At 44.5% G+C, this 18,534-nt stretch overlaps 1 protein-coding gene across 1 annotated transcript; it reads right to left on the bottom strand.

Annotated features, from left to right (window-relative positions):
- Positions 1–12,977: 12,977 nt before the first annotated feature.
- Positions 12,978–15,928, bottom strand: BHLHE22 (basic helix-loop-helix family member e22). The gene has a single exon (XM_051843806.3). It carries the CDS (start codon positions 15,791–15,793, stop codon positions 14,675–14,677), a length of 1,119 nt encoding a protein of 372 aa, XP_051699766.1. The 5' UTR covers positions 15,794–15,928; the 3' UTR covers positions 12,978–14,674.
- Between the last annotated feature and the right edge of the window lie 2,606 nt (positions 15,929–18,534).

The following is an 18,534-nucleotide window of genomic DNA, read 5'->3' as shown; positions in this document are numbered from 1 at the left end:
TCATAGCTTTCTTATTAGACTCTGTTTTACAGGATATATCTGTATTGTTTTGCATACATTTAAACTGTTGCTTCAATTGCTATGTACAATTCCATAATGTGCATTCACCATATTTTAAAGCTCTATTCATCCAAGGATGAACCCTATGTCAGTGGGACAATTAATGTGGGGCAGATGCCAAAGAAAAAATTAAAAACCCTGGGATGGACATTTGGCATAAGGGTTAAAACACTGCCTTGGATGCTTGCATTCCATATCAGAGTCCCTCGGTTCAAGTCCTGGCTAGCATTCCTGATTCCAGCTTCCTGCTGATCCATACTCTGGGAGGCAGCAGGTAATAAATGACTCATGTAGCTGATTCCCTGCCACCCATGTGGGAGACTGAGCTCCCATCTCCTGGATCTGACCCAGCCCCAGCTATTGGAGACATTTGGGGAGTGAACCAGTTTTTAGAGATTTCTATCTGCTTGCCTCTCTTTCTGTAACAAATTTTTTAAAAAAGCTATATGAATGTTGTAGAGTTGGGGGTTAGTCCTCCTGCTGGGATCGCTGCATCTTCTAGTGGCAATACACCTGGGATCTAGTCCTGCCTCTGCTTCTGATTCAGTGTGCTGCAAACGAGCACTCTGGGAACAGTAGGTAACTGGCACTCATATGGGGAGACCCACCTGGAGTTCTTGGCTCCTTAATCTAGCCTGGCTCAATCCTGGTTATTGCAGACATTTGGGGAATGAATCAGCAAATGGAAGATGACTCCCTCTCCCTCATTTTCAAACAAATTAAAAAAAAAAGCTTAAAAAGAAAAAGCTCTAAAGCACCTCTCCTCCCACAACTATACCCAGCCTCCTCCATCACTGGGCTGCTAAAAGCCTGGTTTCTCATACACAGAAACACACCCAGAGTTTGTGACATTCTTCATCTTCCCAGGTATGTCTCTATATGAATCCTCAGATCCATTCAGCCATCTCTGTCCCTTTGCTCGGGTCTCCATGGTTGTTGAGTCAAATGCCAATCTCCAGTTTATCAACCTTCAAGTTTTCCATTCCATGAGGCTTGTTAAATTTAATGATAACAATTTGAAAATTCTTTGTTCTTCATATCTGCAAGGTCATTTTAAATATCTTATTCCTTCATCATATACTTATCCTCTTTCATTGCTTTAATTATATTAAGATTTTTTTTTTTTTTTTTTTTTTTTTGCCAGGCAGAGTTGGACAGTGAGAGAGAGAGTTATAGACAGTCAGAGAGACAGAGAGATAGGTCTTCCTTCCATTGGTTCACTCCCCTAATGGCTGCCAGGAGCTGGGTACTTCCTCCCGGTCTCCCATGAAGGTGCAGGGACCCAAGCACTTGGGCCATCCTCCACTGCCCTCCCGGGCCACAGCAGAGAGCTTGACTGGAAGAGGATTAACTGGGACAGAATCAGGTGCCCCAACCGGGACTAGAACCCGGTTTGCCGGCACCACAGGCGGATGATTAGCCAAGTGAGCCATGGCGCCGGCCAGGATTTTATCTTTTGTATCTGATATTTCATTGGTGTTTTGTTACTCTGACTCAATTTATTTTTCCTTTATTTATTACTTGAGATGGCTTATTTGTTGAATCCATATTTTGGAATTTTATCTCTAGAAAAATTTAATAACTGAATTTAAAATTCATTTCTCCAGAAAGAAGTTGTGTTTGTTTTTGTTTGTTGATATTACTGTCAAACTCAGATCACTTTAAATTTTTAGCTTATATTTTTGGGATAGAGAAATAAGGACTACTTAGGTTTGTGGGGTCCAGCACTAAATGAGGTAGAATGTAACCTTATGATTAGGAATAGACTGGGGCCGGCGCTGCGGCTCACTAGGCTAATCCTCCACCTTGCGAAGCCGGCACACCGGGTTCTAGTCCCGGTCGGGGCGCCAGATTCTGTCCCGGTTGCCCCTCTTCCAGGCCAGCTCTCTGCTATGGCCAGGGAGTGCAGTGGAGGATGGCCCAAGTGCTTGGGCCCTGCACCCCATGGGAGACCAGGAAAAGCACCTGGCTCCTGGCTCCTGCCTTCGGATCAGCACAGTGCGCCAGCCCCAGCGCACTGGCCGCGGCAGCCATTGGAGGGTGAACCAACGGCAAAGGAAGACCTTTCTCTCTGTCTCTCTCTCTCACTGTCCACTCTGCCTGTCAAAAAAAAAAAAAAAAAAAAAAAAAAGTAATAGACTGGAAAGATTTTCTAGGTTGGTTGTTTCTTTGATCCAGAGGCAAGAACTTGTGAGACAGGCAAAAATTTCCAAGTCTGGCTCTGCAGAGCACTTTCTTTCTAGCTTACCTCCTAAATATATTGGCTCTGCAAAGTCTTGCCTTTTTGGTGAGGTCTTGGATTTCATGCACACCTATGCCCAGCTTGGGTTCTAGGCTTTGTCTCTTGCCTTCTACAAACCATCATCCATTCATTGTATGTTAGGTCATCTATTCTACGATAGATTCTGAAGTGGAAACCTCTATATTGTTAAATGCAACTTAGTAGTACACTTTCATAATACTACAGCAAAAAGAAAAGAGACAGTATTTTCACTTTAATTTCTACTTAGCATGTAATTAGAAATGTGTGCAGAATTTTAGAATAGAAAGTAAGAACAAATATAGTGGTTGAGTAAAGATTACATAAATGGAATAGATAATAGAATCAAAACAAAACAAGAAAGTCTTGTGATAAACATAACTTCAGTAACTAAAGAGTGCTTAAGAATAAAAAATGTCATGGTGAAATAAGTCAAAGGTACAGTTTCTAGGTGTGATATTCTGGTCGGCGCTGTGGCTCACTTGGCTAATCCTCCGCCTGTGGTGCTGACAACCCCGGTTCTAGTCCCTGTTGGGGCACTGGGTATTAATCCCAGTTGCTCTTCTTCCAGCCCAGCTCTCTGCTGTGGCCCAGGAGGGCAGTGGAGGATGGCCCAAGTGCTTGGGTCCCTGCACCTTCATGGGAGACCGGAAGGAAGTACCCAGCTCCTGGCGGCCATTAGGGGAGTGAATCAATGGAAGGAAGACCTATCTCTCTGGTGTTTTCAAGTCACTTTGGCTCTTAGTAGGTCAGTGCCATCATTTGTAAAATAAAAATAATAGGGCTTTTCTGGCATCAGGGTTCAATCTGAGGACTAAACGCAATACCATGTGTGTGCTTATTTTGAAATGTATATTGCCATACACAAATGGAAACTTTAATTGAGATGTTTAAGTAATGAACCTTTTAAAAATTACTCTTATGGGACTGGTGCTGTGGGTTAACGCCCTGGCCTGAAGCACTGGCATCACGTATGGGTGCTGGTTCTAGTCCCAGCTGCTTCTCTTCCGATCCAGCTCTCTGCTACGGCCTGGGAAAGCAGTAGAAGACGATCCAAGCACTTGGGCCCCTGCATCCACGTGGGAGACTGGGAAGAAGCTCCTGGCTCCTGGCTTAGGATCGGCGCAGCTCCGGCTGTTGAGGCCATCTGGAGAGTGAACCATCGGATGGAAGACCTCTCTCTCTCTCTCTCTCTCTGCCTTTCCTCTCTCTGTGTAACTCTGACTTTCAAATAAATAAATAAATTTTTTAAAAAATTACTCTTACATATTTGCTAAAGTAAATAACTTCTATAGTCATTAGTTGACTCATTATTCATGTATTCAATGAAACATTTGTCAAGCTTTTCCTTTATTCTGGCTAGGAAGCTACACAGTGGATCATCCTTTCCATTCAATAACACATAATGTATTAGGGAAAACAACACATACACAACTAATTTACTATAAATGTAGTTGTACCTAATCGTATCTCTTTAAGACCATCCTAAAATTCTGATTTATCATTAATTCTAACTAGCACAGTCATTCCAAAATAGTGTCCCATAATGAGATATTACTGTATAAATTATATATAATAAAAATATATATAATAGATATGGTGATAATATGATAAAAATAAACAAAACTAAATAGTCATTGAAGCTTCAGAATGATTTTAAAAACTATGTATGCCATAAAAACCTACCTTTTCATTTTTATAGGTTTCATTTTATAGATTTAATTTTTATAGAAATTAATCATTACCAAGATACTGCTTTAAATAAATGACCAAAAGCAATGAAGCATTCACTTAGCAAAAAGCAAATGTCCCAAAAGAATTAAGAGAAAGTTATTTACTAATAGATAGTTATTTACTAATAAATAAGCATGCTTCTATGTAGTCTGTACAGCAACCTTTATCATCTTTGTTTTGGCTTTCCAGGTGCACTTCATTACAACTCCATTTAATCATTAAGTTTTGGATCACAAATCTAAGGCATAGGAGCTTCCATACTAAAATCTAAATGGGTTATCTTTGCTTGTTTCATCATAAAGAAAAAGTGGAGTGGGCATTCAGGCCACTGTGTCCCACATCAGAGTACCTGGGTTCACTTCCCAGCTCCAGCTCCTGACTCCAGCTTCTTCCTAATGAAGACCCTTGGAGGCAGTGGTGATGGTTCAAGTACTTGGATTCCTGCCATGACTTGGATCAGATTCCTGGCTTCCAGCTTCTGCCCAGCTAGCTCCAGCCCAGCCAGCCCTAGCCCTTGTGGATATTTGGGGAGTGAATAAGCAGCCAGAGGTGCACTTTCTCTTTCTCTCTCTCTCCATCTGTGTATGTGTGTTTGTGTGTGTGTGTGTGTGCATCTCTCTCTCTCTCTCTCTCTCTCTCTCTCTCTGTTTTTCTTTCAGTGTATGTGGGAGTGTGGGTGGTCTGCCTCTCAAGGAAATAAGTATATATATATATATATATATATATATATATTTTAATTTGGGTAATTCTCTGTAAGCATCTTATAATTTTTAAAGATTTATTTATTTATTTGAAAGAGTTACACAGAGAAGCAGAGGCAGAGAGAGAGAGAAGTCATCCATCCTCTGCTTTACTCCGCAGATGGCCACAATTGCTAGAATTGCGCTGATCCAAAGCCAGGAGCCAGGAGCTTCTTTCAGGTCTCCCACGTGGGTGCAGGGGCCCAAGGACTTCCACTGCTTTCCCAGGCCATAACAGAGAGCTGGATAGGAAGTGCAACAGCTAGGACTCAAACCGGCGCCCATATGGGATGCCAGCACTGTAGCCAGCGCCAAACATCTTATAATTTAACAATGGAATCTTAAAACACTTCAAAGACCAAAGCACAAAATTTATCTAGGCTTTGATGTTAATATAAAAGAGTGACAATAATTAGTTAATCAAGAATTTACCAATATTGTAAACTATTATTTACTTGCACTGCATTATTAGGTATTCGTATTCACATACTCAATTAAGAGAAAGTTAGCATGCTGAGATTATATCCCCCGTAGCATTTTTTCAAATTATAATGAGTGATCACATAAAACTCTCCAGTATTCATCTAAGGCAATTATTACTTACTCTACTTCAGAGTGTTAATCTAAATCAGTGATCATTGATGTTTGCACTTTTTAGCTTAAATGTTTTTGTTTACACAATTTTCTAGAGTAAGATAAATTTAATTCATGAAAACTCAACTACACAATTTTAAAGGGTGATTATTTCTCAATACTCATGTCTTAAAATATTTGTATACCAAAGAGTGCTGTATATCATGAACAAATGCTATATTGAATTATTTGGTATTATCTTTTGATTTTAAAATGGCAAATATTATACATAGATTTATTAGGAAGCAGTTTATTTTAAAATGTTAAATTAAGAATCTGACTATTTTGAAAACCTAATGTTAATGTTTACAATAAAAATTTAATAAATCAACCTTAAAACACAAATATAATGATTATGGTTCCCTAGTTTCCTACTAGGAACATGTTGGGTGACAGAAAATTTGATGACAAATAGCAAATTATTTAGAAAATAATTTTGCTCTCTGAATATCCTCATGGCTCCATCTCCCCCACTGCATATGCATACCCTCTTATTTTCTGATGCTTTATCTAAAAATGCATTAATTGTAATATTCAGAGTATTTTAATATGTTAACTTATTTATGTGTGAAACAGAAACTGATCTGATAAATCACTAACTTTTATTTTTAGTAAGCTGATATTGCTGTTACAGTTCTTAATAGTCACTAATATTCTATGGAAAGAGGTGTATAAGAACAACAAGTGGGAGAGCGATCTCATTAGATGTGAGCTTTATGTGCTGCAGATATCTCCAGTTTACCACAGATAATGAACAAAGCTGAGTCATATTTGGACAGCATTCTCTTTATTCATAAAACTGAAATACAAACTGTAAATAAAACACATAACACATAATGCTATTGGTGACAATGAAATGCAGCTTTGTTCCTAACTGTGCAGTCAGCATTTCACTTTGACTCTTGGCTTTCCTAAGACACCCTTGTGTGAGTTGCTCATATTTTAGAGAAACGTGTCTTCGAATCTGTGAGGAGTCTATTACAAGGTGCTCCTGTTGGCATCTAACCTGTGTTAGAAGGTGCCACTGTTCACTATTGTTTATTTAACAAGAATAAATTTCCCTCTAAAAGGCAAGTAGTGAAATAATGATTTTTGCTTTCAGTTTTACTCTGTAAACACATATCAAACAAATAAAAATTTGCAGAACTTTCTAGAATTGGTCATGATAGTGTGAGTAAGAATTTGTATTTTCTACCTATGATAGAACTGGATAAAATACACACGCAATGGCTTTGATGGCTGCATTAAAGTGTATCTGATTTTGTTTGTTAACTATCTGAAGTATGGTAGATGTTCTCAATTACAGATGTGTTGATTTTTATAAAGAGAAACATGATTTATTGCAGACTACACATAAAGTAAATATTTAGAGATAGAATCATGAAGCTCACCACCCCTCTTTAAAACAACTTGTGCGTACAGGAGAAACTAAAGGAATGGAAATAAAAGTGAAAGATAGTCAATTTAGATACTTACAAATATGAAGCAGGTATGAGGTTTAGTAGGAGATTTATATTTAGTTGCAAGAGAACATTTATTCCACATGGCTTTTATTTCTGAGAACAAGCCATTATACTTAACACAAAATGTATGCCATTATTACTGGACAGATAATCCAAACGTTTTAATAAATGTTTTTTCTTTTATTTTGAAATTAATTTTTAAATGAAATATATCTCATTCCCTAACTGTAAAAACTAACTTAGCATATTTAAAGTTTTATAAGTGCCTTTATCTTGTACTTTCAATGGAATATTTTTAAAGTATTTGAAATCACTTTTGAATTTTTAATGAAACTTAAAGTATATATACACTAGTACTTCATCTATGTTGTGCAATTACTCATATTTTAAATCTCTTTGAATTAATTTTAGAGGTACAGAAAAGTTAAAAATAGTGTTCACTTCTAAAGAGGGATGTATTTAGACTGACTTAAAAAAGGCTTAACCAGTGGTCCCAGCACTTGACAAGCTGGAGAGCTTAGTTAATCCTTGACCTTTGGGGACCATACATCCACAACTGCTCTGTAGGGCAACATGTTGGGCAGCAGAAACCACTTGAGCACTTGTGCTGTCTAGATCTTCCAGAGTTAAAATAATTATTTTGCTGTCTTAAAGTTAGTTTTCTAAATCTTTAAAAGAGCTTGTTTTGTTGAGTAATTTCTGATTTTGTTTCATTTCACTCTCTTGAGAAGTCTGCACTTTCAAGATGTGCTTGCCTGGTGCTTGTGCACAGGGAAGTTAAAGTAAGTTCTTCAGATGCAGGTGTTAACTGGGCCTGCTTCCAGATACATCAGGTCTCTAAGAGACAGAGGTCCTTCCCTCTTCCAGGGTTCTTGGTGTTTCTGTGGAAGCCTGGCTGGGAGAATCATGTCCTTTCACAAAAGCCTCCAATGGAGGGCTCTGGCTCAGTCTGGCAAGCGAATTTTGCCCATATTATTACAGAGAGAGAGGGAGAGAGGCTGTACATGGCATTAGGTAACTATAATTACTTGAGTAGACAATGCATGATTTAATGTTTAACTATTTGGGTGCTTAATCGGAGTTTCTCTCATAATAAAATAGTACATGTCTTCTCTTTTCAAAGTGTAGGTCAGGATGTTTAACAAAGAAATCCATGTACCAAGTTCTTCAGTAATTGCCAGAGCAGAATAAATTTATGAAATGAGATAGGCCATGAAGCATTTTTATGTTTAAGTCTAAATTCTCATCTCTAAACACCTCTATTAACATAGCAGCTTTGAGTTGCAACCATCCTCCTAATAAAACATGAAATCTTTAAGATTGAGAAACATTTGTAAATAATGGATCCATTAAATATTCCTGAACTTTATTTTAAAACTTATAAGGAGAAATAATAATTGCTTTATATAACACTGACACCACTTTAACATTTGATGAAGATGTTAATTTATGGTTGGTTAGCAGTTTATGGCTGTCAGTAGTTTTTCAGTTTGGTCCACATTAGAAATCTATTTTTCTTTTTTATTTTAATCTAAGACAATTATATAAAGATATGGTTATGTTTTATCTAAAATGTACCATTCTACTATAGCATCTCAAATTATTCACAGATCATAGTTCTTATATGTGCATATATGAATTTAAAAATACAGCAATAAAATGCTTGAAACAGATCATAAATTTGCTTCATATTTTATTGCAGCTCTGAATTAGGTTGCAAAGACAAGGGCAACTATGGTCTTTGGAAAGGAATTAACTCTTTCCCAATCTGGAAGAAGAATGATATCACATGGTGCATAATTAAAACCAAGTCCCCATCAAAGCATCTTGGCGACTTGTGAGACAGACTTGTCCATCACACAGGTACTGGGGCAAAAGGTTGGCAACAGCAAAATCCTCTTTCCTTTTGCTTAACCCACTCTTTGCTCTTCCAGAGCTCTATCATCTTTGTATCACTGTATTTCTCAAATTAAAAGAACACAGGAGATAGAAAAAAAAAAAAGTCACACACACACACACACACACACACATATTCAAGAGTACCTGATAATTTTTGCAACAGTCTCGCAATCTCCTGGGTAGTGTTAACATGAGGTATGTTTGTTTTGTTTTTTATGTGATAGAATTTATCCAAAATAAACCTCAGGTAAGGCCAGCAAAGAGTTTCCTTGCCCGATGAGGAAGTGAAGAACTCTTGAGGTTTAAGACAGCATCCCCGCGTTTGGGGCGGCCACCGGGGGGTGCTCCTTACAAACCTGGGCAGCTGCTCATGGCCGCGGGGTTGCAGAGGACACCCCAATCCTAGCGCCGCCACCGGGGAAAGAGTTTGAGACAGAGCGCCTGAAGTTCAAAGAGCAGAGAGGTTGGACAGCAATCAGGCAAGTAGGAGGGGCCCTGGACTCCAGTGGAAGGGGAAGCCTGGGAGAGGGTGGCTCTTCTGAGGCTGCGGAAGCCGAGTCGCTCCTGGGGCGCAGAGCGAGCGGTGTGGTGCGGTGCAGGGCGCTCATTGCCATGCGTGTGCTTAGGCTGGTCTGCAGCCCAGGGCGGGCGGGCCTGCTGGAAGGCAGCTCCCACCCCTGGCCTTTCAGGTGCCCCAAAACACACACTTGCCCAGGTTCTGGGCAGATCCTGCTCCTGGTCGTTCCGCCGGCCACACTACCCTGATTCTAGTCAACAACTGCAGTCGATCCGAAGAGCTCAAGCCCGGCAAAACGCACTCCTCAAAGTTATTGGTACCCTTCGGCTGAAGTTACTGAGTCTCCTGGTTGTCCCTCCTCCCTTCTACCGTGCCTAACCTTTGCTGTAAGAGGAGGCCAAGTTTAAATCAACCTTAAGTTCATTGGCTTGGCAAATCCAGGGGCTTTCAAGTTAGAAACGCCAGCGCGCAGAGGGCGCAGGAGACAGGCTCAATTATTATGCTCACATAACAACAACAAAAAAGTTAATTGATGTAAAATTGCTTGGCATGTAGATAATTTAGTCTGACTTGCATTTTAATTAAAAGAAAACTTATTTACGTTTCTGGTGTTTAGGTTTTTGCGATTTAATTTTGTGTAAATGCACCATGAACAGTTGACCCTCAACCCCTGCCTCGCACTTCCCCATCTGAATCATGCTTTCATTAAAGGTTTGACCAAGGAGCCTTGCCTGACTAGGATTCATTGCCTCCCGCGTTCCAAGAGCCCACTTAGCCGTCTCCGCTCGCTCCCTCGCTCCGCCGGGCAGAGCCACCGCGATGTGCTTCGAGCCGAGAGTGAACTCTCATCACTATTTTTCAAAGTCTGGGAAGTGTATTATCCTTTTTCCTAGTGGTAATTAGTTACCATAGCATCTAATACGTAAATGTGCCCAGAGCACACCATTAACAGTTAAACGGAGGATTCAATTTAACACATGATTATATCTTTCATAAGTCATTACATTGGAAAAGTCAGTGCCACTCTGGCTGGGGCAGTCGCGGGGTCGGGGTCGCGTGGAAAGCTTCCGTTCCGCGTCTAAGACCAAGAATACCTGGAGAAGGAAATTCTCCCAGGGGACTTCGGACTGTAGGGATGGGTGGTAGGTGTGACAGGAGGGAGAGGAATTTAAGTGTAACACAGGGTCTCAGAGGGGTTGAACTCCCGCTGCGGGAAACCGAGAGCTGAGCGGGTGAGCGCACACAGAGACACACACACACACACACACACACGCTGGAACACACACCTACAGGCATCACTGGGACAGAGAAGCAGAGGGACAAGGGAGTTCTTTGAAGATGATCGTTTCCTAGTCCTGTAGTAGTAGATGAAAAGCGGAAAGTCTCTGTCGGTACCCGGTGTGAAACTGGGGACAAGTCTCAAGTGAGAAGCAAGTAAAGTGGTCTTCAAGCGGCCACATCTGCCCACTCTCAGTTCCCTAAGGAACACAAGCAGCCTGCGAGACGTGCCTAGGAAAAGCACCCCAAGGCTCAGTGAGTCTGTGGACTGTCTCCCAGGCTGGCCAAGACACCCTAGCTCACGGGGGAATTTTAGGGTCCAGGTTGTCTTCTGTGGCCCAAGGACCACTAAGCAGGAGTGTGCTGCTTCCCCCCGTGGAGTTCATTCACTTGGTCCCCACATTCCCCTGTGCACAGACATCTGGGGCGCAGCTGTGTGGGGGCCAATCTGCAGACCAGGTGGGAATTCAGGGCTCAAACCTAAAAGAAAAGTGCCCCACGGCTGTAGTTTTGAGAAGAGTTGTCTCTCCAACCACCAGTTTCCTTCTCTAAAAGCTGATGCTGAAGAAATTGGGGAAAGTTTGGAGTTAGAGTAAGGAGGGCCACTCAAGTCCATCAGAAAACCCTTTTCCTGTTCCCTTCAGTTGCCACAGGCTTATTCCTACAACCACAAGGCGGCCACCTCCTGAGTTTGGAAAGAAGGTTGATTTGCCTGGAATTATTAAGATGAAAACACATATCATTAACCTTAGTGCCTTGAATAATTAGAATTGTTCTTCTGACGTTTCACCTTATTCTCCACATCCTCTCCTCTTGGCCACTCTCATCCATTTCAAGGCTCTGTCTGGACTTAGACTGGAGTGACTGCAGCATGAGAGGAAGGTGAACATTTCTTTTTCTCTTGCAGTTCAAAAGTGTGTTATTCTGTATACTTTCTGATAATAGTTGAATAGTGCAGAGGTTGTACAGGAAGTATTTCAAGGAGGCCTTAATAAGGAGAAATAATAAGCAGTAAATCTTGCAGCAAATGTGTCCCCTACAATGTTAATATGCAAAAGGGGAAAAAAAATCTGACTGGTGGTGGCTGTGGTTAATTCCTCATCAGAATGATGGACAGCAGGGCCAGAACAATACAAACTAATGGCTGTGTTGCTGATCACTTTACCCCTTGATTAAAGACACCCAATTATGGTGCAGAACAGTGTCGTAATTATGTTTCTTAATCACATCCAGGAGGTTTAATTGCCTTAACGATGTGTTTCATTAAATGAATTTAGGTATTATAGTCGACAGTTTTCATACACAGTTGTTTTCAAATTAACATAATATTAGACATCGTCATGGAAATTGTTTTAATAATCATAATTAGACGCACCCAGGCTTTGTCTGGTAAATGCTGAGAGACGGGTCTCCTCCTGCCTGGGGGCTGCCCTGGTCTGTTCCCTTCTTCTTTCCCCACTTCCAGCCTGGGAGGGCTGCAGCTTCAAGGCCCTTTGCTGTTATGTTTTCTGAAAAGTTACAGGTTCTGATTAATCTTTTTTGATGGCAAGTGGAGCAGAAAATATCCTCGCTCACCCCCCACTAAGTTTGATGGCATTTAGGGATATCCTTATGAACGGAGGCTATACAGACAAAAATGCATTTAGCACAGTAGGTACAGAGCAGACACTCTACCTTGTCACCAATACAGTACACCACCATTACCACCATCTCTGCAACCTCTTCCACAACATATATCACACCTTTGATATTTGAGGGCAATATAAAGGTCCAAATATAAGCCTGTCTACTCATTCTGTAACAGAAGTAGTGCCAAACCCAATCCAAACATCTAGAGATCTCATTAACAAGCAACAGTAGTAAGTTCTGAAAATCTCTGCAGGCATCATTTGTACATATGGTTCAACCTAGCTGATTTCATTTGTCCCCCCAAAAGTGGCAAAGTCACAATAAAACCAGTGCTCAGAGAACCCAACTCCATTTTTCTCCTCTTTTTTCAGGCTTGTGGAGGTAAAAATCATTGTATTAATAACTCTTTAAGAAACTTGACTCTCTTAGCTGGGCCCTGGCATGGTTAGCAATGCCATGCCAGTGGGAAAAGAAATCCAGGTAGAGCCTGACCTCCAAAGTTCATGCCAGCAGCCAGGAGCTCTGAAACCCCGGACCTCTTTTGTATCTCCCCACTGACCCCACTCACCTCTCTTTCCATGGTCATGTCCAGCTATCATCCTTTTAACAAATAAACCAGTGAACTAGGACTCCTAGTTTTGTATCCCTGCTCAAACTTTAGCTCTACCTTCTCTGAAAGTCCTTTCTTTTTGTTACCTTTCAAGCAAAGAGTAACGCAGAAGAGAGGTGATTGCTCCTTCCACAAAGCACAGCATAATAAAATGTTTGATCAAAATATTTTAATAAAGATTCTTTCTGACATAGATACACATACAAACGGTCGTACATAGCTGTCATACTCTGATTGACCTATTTAATATAGAGATATAGATATCATTCTTTACACATCGAAAACCCACCAGAAGATCCATTATAGCTTCCATCTCACCATCCAACCTGACAAACTGAATTTGTATTATCTGCAAGGAGTGGAAAACAGCAGGAATCCATTTCTCAAAAAAGGTTTTCTTGATTTTCATAGGATGGAAAGGCAGGCGAACAGCCATGCAAACTAAAACTGAAAGCTCACTTTGGGTAAATAGCTTCTTGCTCTTCCTTAATTTTCTTTTCTTTTTAAATTTTATCTTTTTTAGAAAAATAACAAAGGATTTCACACCATAGGCAAATCAAACCAGTCTTTAAACTTAAATAATTCTCCACAGTTAAAATAACTTATATATGTACATATACATTAAAAGCAATTAAATTAGACCTTTTAAAAATGCACAGCACAGCCTGGAAAATAATATTTGCTTAGCATGTTCTTACTTATAGGATCTATTGCTGTGATGTCTTTCCCTTTTGGAATGCAAAGAAGTCCCCTTTCAAGAAAGAGATCAATTCATTCATCAATTAAGAATACACCTTTCCTGTAATTTTTGGACTGAAGCAATTTATTAAAGCTCAATTTAAATACAGGGATGATGCAACTGAAAATATCCAGGTGACCTTTCAAAAACCTAAGCAGCTCAGATACATCAATATTCTCTTCATACTTGTTGGCAAATAAACCTTTAAGCACTTGGCACACAGTATAAGTTAATCTATAAAACAGAATTTTAGAGGCATTAAAAAATCTGCACATAAGACTCATAACCTTAACACATGATAAATCTTGTTGATGTGGAAGGTTCATTGAAGAATAACAAATAAATACCATGAATTGTTAATACATCATTGCAGAGTAGAAAGTAACAAGGTGCACATAAATATTTTTAAATGCAATTCTTTCAGCCACAGTCAGTTTTTTATATCACTCTCGCCAAAACTTTGAGCATTTTCACAGGATTAAAAGTTCAGAGACAATAAAAAATACAAGTCTTTCATAGCAACGTGACTCTCGCTCTCTCTCCCCTCTCTCTGGGTAACCCCCCCCCCAAGTCAGTCTACATTTCAAGTTTTTCTCCTGGCTCAGAATGAAAATTTATTTTCAAGTGTCCTTTCTGATTTGTCTGAATGAATAGCCTGTCCTACATGCCACCCAACCCCAAACGCCTCCTGTTCGCATCAGCACCAGCTCAATTCACAAATAATAGTAGGGTTAGTATTTTGCCATTCAATACTCTCCACGCTTAATAACCAAGCACTACTTCTCAACTTATTTTTCACCTTTAAGGAAGACCCCACTTCCTCGCAGTTTAGAAGTTGCCACTTTTCTGGAAAAAAAAAAAAAAAAAGACATCCCTACTCCATCCCAACTCCACTTCCCTCCTCCCTCCCTCCCCACCCCGAAAGACCGAGATTCAGGGGATGTCCAGGCTAAAAGTCCCGTTTGTCTCTGATAACTTCTCAGTTCTTGCCTCTGTTTTGTCTGCTCTCCAAGTGTTTCACAACTACGAGAGGATCATAATAAAGGGGGGTGGGGAGCAGCTTTTCGCGTTCCTCTAGCTTTTGGGTCCGTCTGTGTTTTACGGGGGTGTGTTTAAGGCTTCTCCGTGCACTGTTTGCAGAGGCTGGAGGAGACGCTGTTGAACAGGGCGCACTTCTCCGGACAGGAGGCGGCCGGGGGTAGCCCGGCGCTGAACGGGTAGCCCGCCGCCTGCTCATAGGCGCCGAGCGCCGGGTGCAGGGCAGCGGCGGCCGCCGCCGCGGCCGCCGAGCTGGGGAGGGAGGCGGCCGAGATGGCCTGGCCCTGATTGAGGTAGGCGACGAGGCGCCGCATCTCCTCCAGGGCCTGCGCCTGCATGAGGATGTAGTTCTTGGCGAGAAGCAGCGTGGCGATCTTGGAGAGCTTCCGCACCGAGGGGCTGTGCGCATAGGGGATCACCGCGCGCAGCTCGTCCAGCGCGTCGTTCAGGTCGTGCATCCGCCGGCGCTCCCGGGCGTTGATGTTGAGCCGCAGCGCCTTCTGCTCTTTGGATTTCTTGCTACTGCTGCTGCTGCCCCCGCTGCCCCCGCTGCTACCCCCGCCGTTGCCGCCGCCGGGGCCCCCCGGGGGGACGCCGGCGCCGCCGTGGAGGTGGGCGTTGGAGCAGCCCTCGGCCGCCTTGGAGCCGCCGCCTCCCGCACCCGGGGAGGCTCGTGGGTCGGTGCCTCCGGCCCGCAGCACCAGCTCGCAGCGACCGTCGCTGTCGTCGTCGGGGCTCTGCTCGCCGCCGCTGCTCTCGGCCACTGAGCCCCGGCTCGCGCTTTCGCCGTATTTGAGGCACAGGGCGGCCCCCGCCGTCAGACTGCTCAGGCTCGGGTCGCCCCCAACGCCGGCTGAGCCCACGAGCAGCCCGGGGACACCCACCCCTCCGCCGCCGCTGCCGCCGCCACCGCCTCCCGCGCCGCCGCCGCCGCCGCCGCCTCCACCTCCCCCAGGCGGCGGCAGCAGCAGCCCTGCCCCCTCGGGGTCAGCCGGCTCGAAGCAGCCGAGGGGCGAGGAGGAGGAGGACGCCGGGCGTTCCCGAGGCGGCGGCGCCAGGGACAGGTCCATGCCCGGGGGCGTGGAGCGGAAAGCTGCCTCCAAGCGCTTGGCGGTGGAGGCGCTCAGGCTCTTGTGCAGGAAGAGGTCGTCTTCGCCCGCGGCCGCCGCGCCGAGGTGCAGCCCGCGCTCCATGGTCCGTCGCCGGCGCGCAGCCTGGGCCCGGCGCGCCCGCCGCCGCCGCTTCGGCTCGGGAGTCAGGCGGCCCCACAGACGCGCGCGAGCCGGGCTCCGGAGCTGGTGCGCGCGTTGGTCCCGGTGCTGCCGGCAGCCCTCTCCCCTTCTTTCTTTTTCTTTTTCGCCTTCCCCCGCGCTCGCCGCCTCCTCTTCTTCTTCTTCTTCGTCTCCAGCCGATGGTGCCGGCTGCTGGGGCTCACCATGGGCCGCGGCCCCGCATGGTGGGAGGGTGGGCGCGGAGGGAGTGAAGCCGCCGCCGCCGCCGCCGCCGCCGCTCTGAGCCCAGCCCCGCGCCTCCTCTCCGCACCGTTTATCTTGCTTGGATTCACCTTCAAGAGATTTCCGGACCCATCAACCAGCCGCCGCCACAGACGGGGGAGTCTTTTACATCATTATCTCTGAGTAGGTTATTATGAAGAAGACTCGCCTGTTGGGACAGCGCTTTCTACCCAATCAGGTTAACGTTTTAATTAATAGGATTAAAACGGTAACAAACAATCGCAGGCGCTATCTGGCCGCGAGTCTGAATAGTTTCATTTCCCAGGTCTGAAGACAGGCAGCAGCTAGAGCTTTATAAAAGGCGCCTGCTCCATTATTCTGCCTGCCATCTGTATACACAGCTTAGCGCATATGTTTGCAAGGCGCTGGGTCCTGTTAGTAACCCAACAACTGCCTTTAGCTTGACATGTGTGGCGACTTTCACTCATCAATGAGCACACTAAAAGCCCTACTTAGAGCCTAGGATGTTCTCTGCTCCTTCAGCAAATTGTAGATCGGCGGCGGAGCCTGGGAGTCCCCTGGAAAGCAGACGCCCCCACCCCCACTGCCCTTCCCTCCGCTGCCGTCTCCCGCGTGTGCTAAGCTACCCTTCCTGCCCGAGAAGTGCACCCCACCCCTAGCGTGGGATGATGACTCCGAGCTGAGTGAGGAGATGGGACTTCCCAGGAGGGAAGGTGGGGGTCCCAGCTGCCTTGCTCCAAATCTACCCGAGATTTGCAGCTAGTGAGAGAGCAAAGCACTCTCCCCCCCGCCGCCCTAAATAAATCCTGTGCTTTATTTCTACACCTCCAACTGCCCAGTTACTACCCGAAATAAAGAGCGAATGGGTTATGCAGCCCGTTGGATTTAAACGGGGCCAGGGTGATGAGGGGAGTCCTTTTGCAGCCCTCTCCAAGGAACTGCTACCTGTGATGGTGCTTCCTAAACAGGAAGAAACTGGCTTCCCAAACTTTCTTCAAAACTGAAAACCAGTTTCTGAAGCGTCAACCGCACCAGAAGCCAAATCCTCTTACACACCAAGGATTGTGTGTGTGTGTGTGTGTGTGAACGTACATGAGTGTGTGCGCGCGCGCGGAGGGTGGGGGTTGCTTTATGCATATTGATTTACCCGGAAACTCAACGGTCAGAGCCAGAAAGCCACCAAGGGACCTCTGGGTCAGCCTCGGTGGTTGTCAGAGGGTTAGGGAAGGGAGAACCACGGAGGCAAGCGCTCCTCCCCATGCGGAATGGTACACGCCGTCATCTCGCTCTCTCGGTCTCTGGGAGCACACGGTACTCAGCAGCTGGTTCTCATCCTTAGGACATAAGTAAAAACAATATTTCCCAACACCTCCAATAATTCTTTCTTATGTGGCAGAATTACTGAAGGCTGTGCAATTTTTGGTTTCTCCGGTTTCATTAAAAACCTTTTAATTGTGGCTTTCAGAGTTGGCCCCAGGTGCTGGACTCTTTTCATTACATTTTGCTCTAATGTGATGAAATTCTAATTCTCTCCTTACCATATGGTTAAATTTCCCCACTGAGAATTAGTTGAAAAAGGAGAAATAATCTATTAATCTCTGTAATAGATTCACAAATGAGGTTCGCCACAGAACCTGTTTTTGAATGGTAATATCAGAACAGTTGGGCGCCTTATTTCATAAAGGAAGGGTAAGGGCGACACAGAAACGTCTGCATTTTCACCTGCAAAGGGTGATAAGGGGCCCCGGTGTTCTCTTTCCAAAATAACTGCGCGGGACTCCAGGGGACAGAAATAATACCCTGTCGTCAGTTGCCTTCGCGCTGTCGGAGATGCAGGAAGCCAGAGGCTGAGAGCGCGAACCGGCTGCGAGGGAGGACCCCGGCCCGTCTGGGCTGGAGGTGGAAGGTTGCCCACGGTCCCCCTGGGGATCCAAGGGCTTGTTTTCGTAGAGAGAGGGCTGCCGGGTGCTCAGGGCTCTCCCCCGCTTTCTCCAGGCGCTGGCAGCTGTTAATTTCTCTCTCTCTCTCTCTCTCTCTCTCTCCCCCAGCTAAAGACGCGCTGGTACTACTGTTTTTCAATTAGCAGCTTGTTTTCACTGCGATCATACACCCAGGTTTTCCATAAACAGAGGTGCGTCGTGTGTGTGCCTAATCCTAACTTCAGAATCTTCGGGCCACTTGCAGCAGCCTGGAGGTTGGCAGTGTCGTAGCTCTGGGCCGGGGCTGGGTGGGTGGCGACACGTTTCTTAGTGTCTGACTTCATTTTCCACTCAGCCGGCATTTGTTGTGGGCTAGCACTTTTTACAGGGCGCCTGGATTCCTGCCGGTCCCAGCAGTGGACACTTGAAGAGCCCAGGATACACTGTGCCCGGGGCCTTGGTGGCAGCGCGGGGCTTAGCCGCCGGCGCCACACAGGGCTTTGCTCTGTGACTTCGGGCCGGGCACATATGGGGCGACAC

Source organism: Oryctolagus cuniculus, chromosome 6 (genome assembly GCF_051225735.1).
Source record: "Oryctolagus cuniculus isolate XC-2025 breed Fujian yellow rabbit chromosome 6, ASM5122573v1, whole genome shotgun sequence".
In the NCBI taxonomy this organism is placed as follows: Eukaryota; Metazoa; Chordata; class Mammalia; order Lagomorpha; family Leporidae; genus Oryctolagus; species Oryctolagus cuniculus.
Note: the sequence above shows the minus strand (reverse complement) of the source record. Positions and strands in the feature narration are given on the sequence as shown.

Bases quoted from the DNA above. Each gene is read 5' to 3' on its own strand.
- BHLHE22 (XM_051843806.3), bottom strand. From the start codon at position 15,793: ATGGAGCGCGGGCTGCACCTCGGCGCGGCGGCCGCGGGCGAAGACGAC.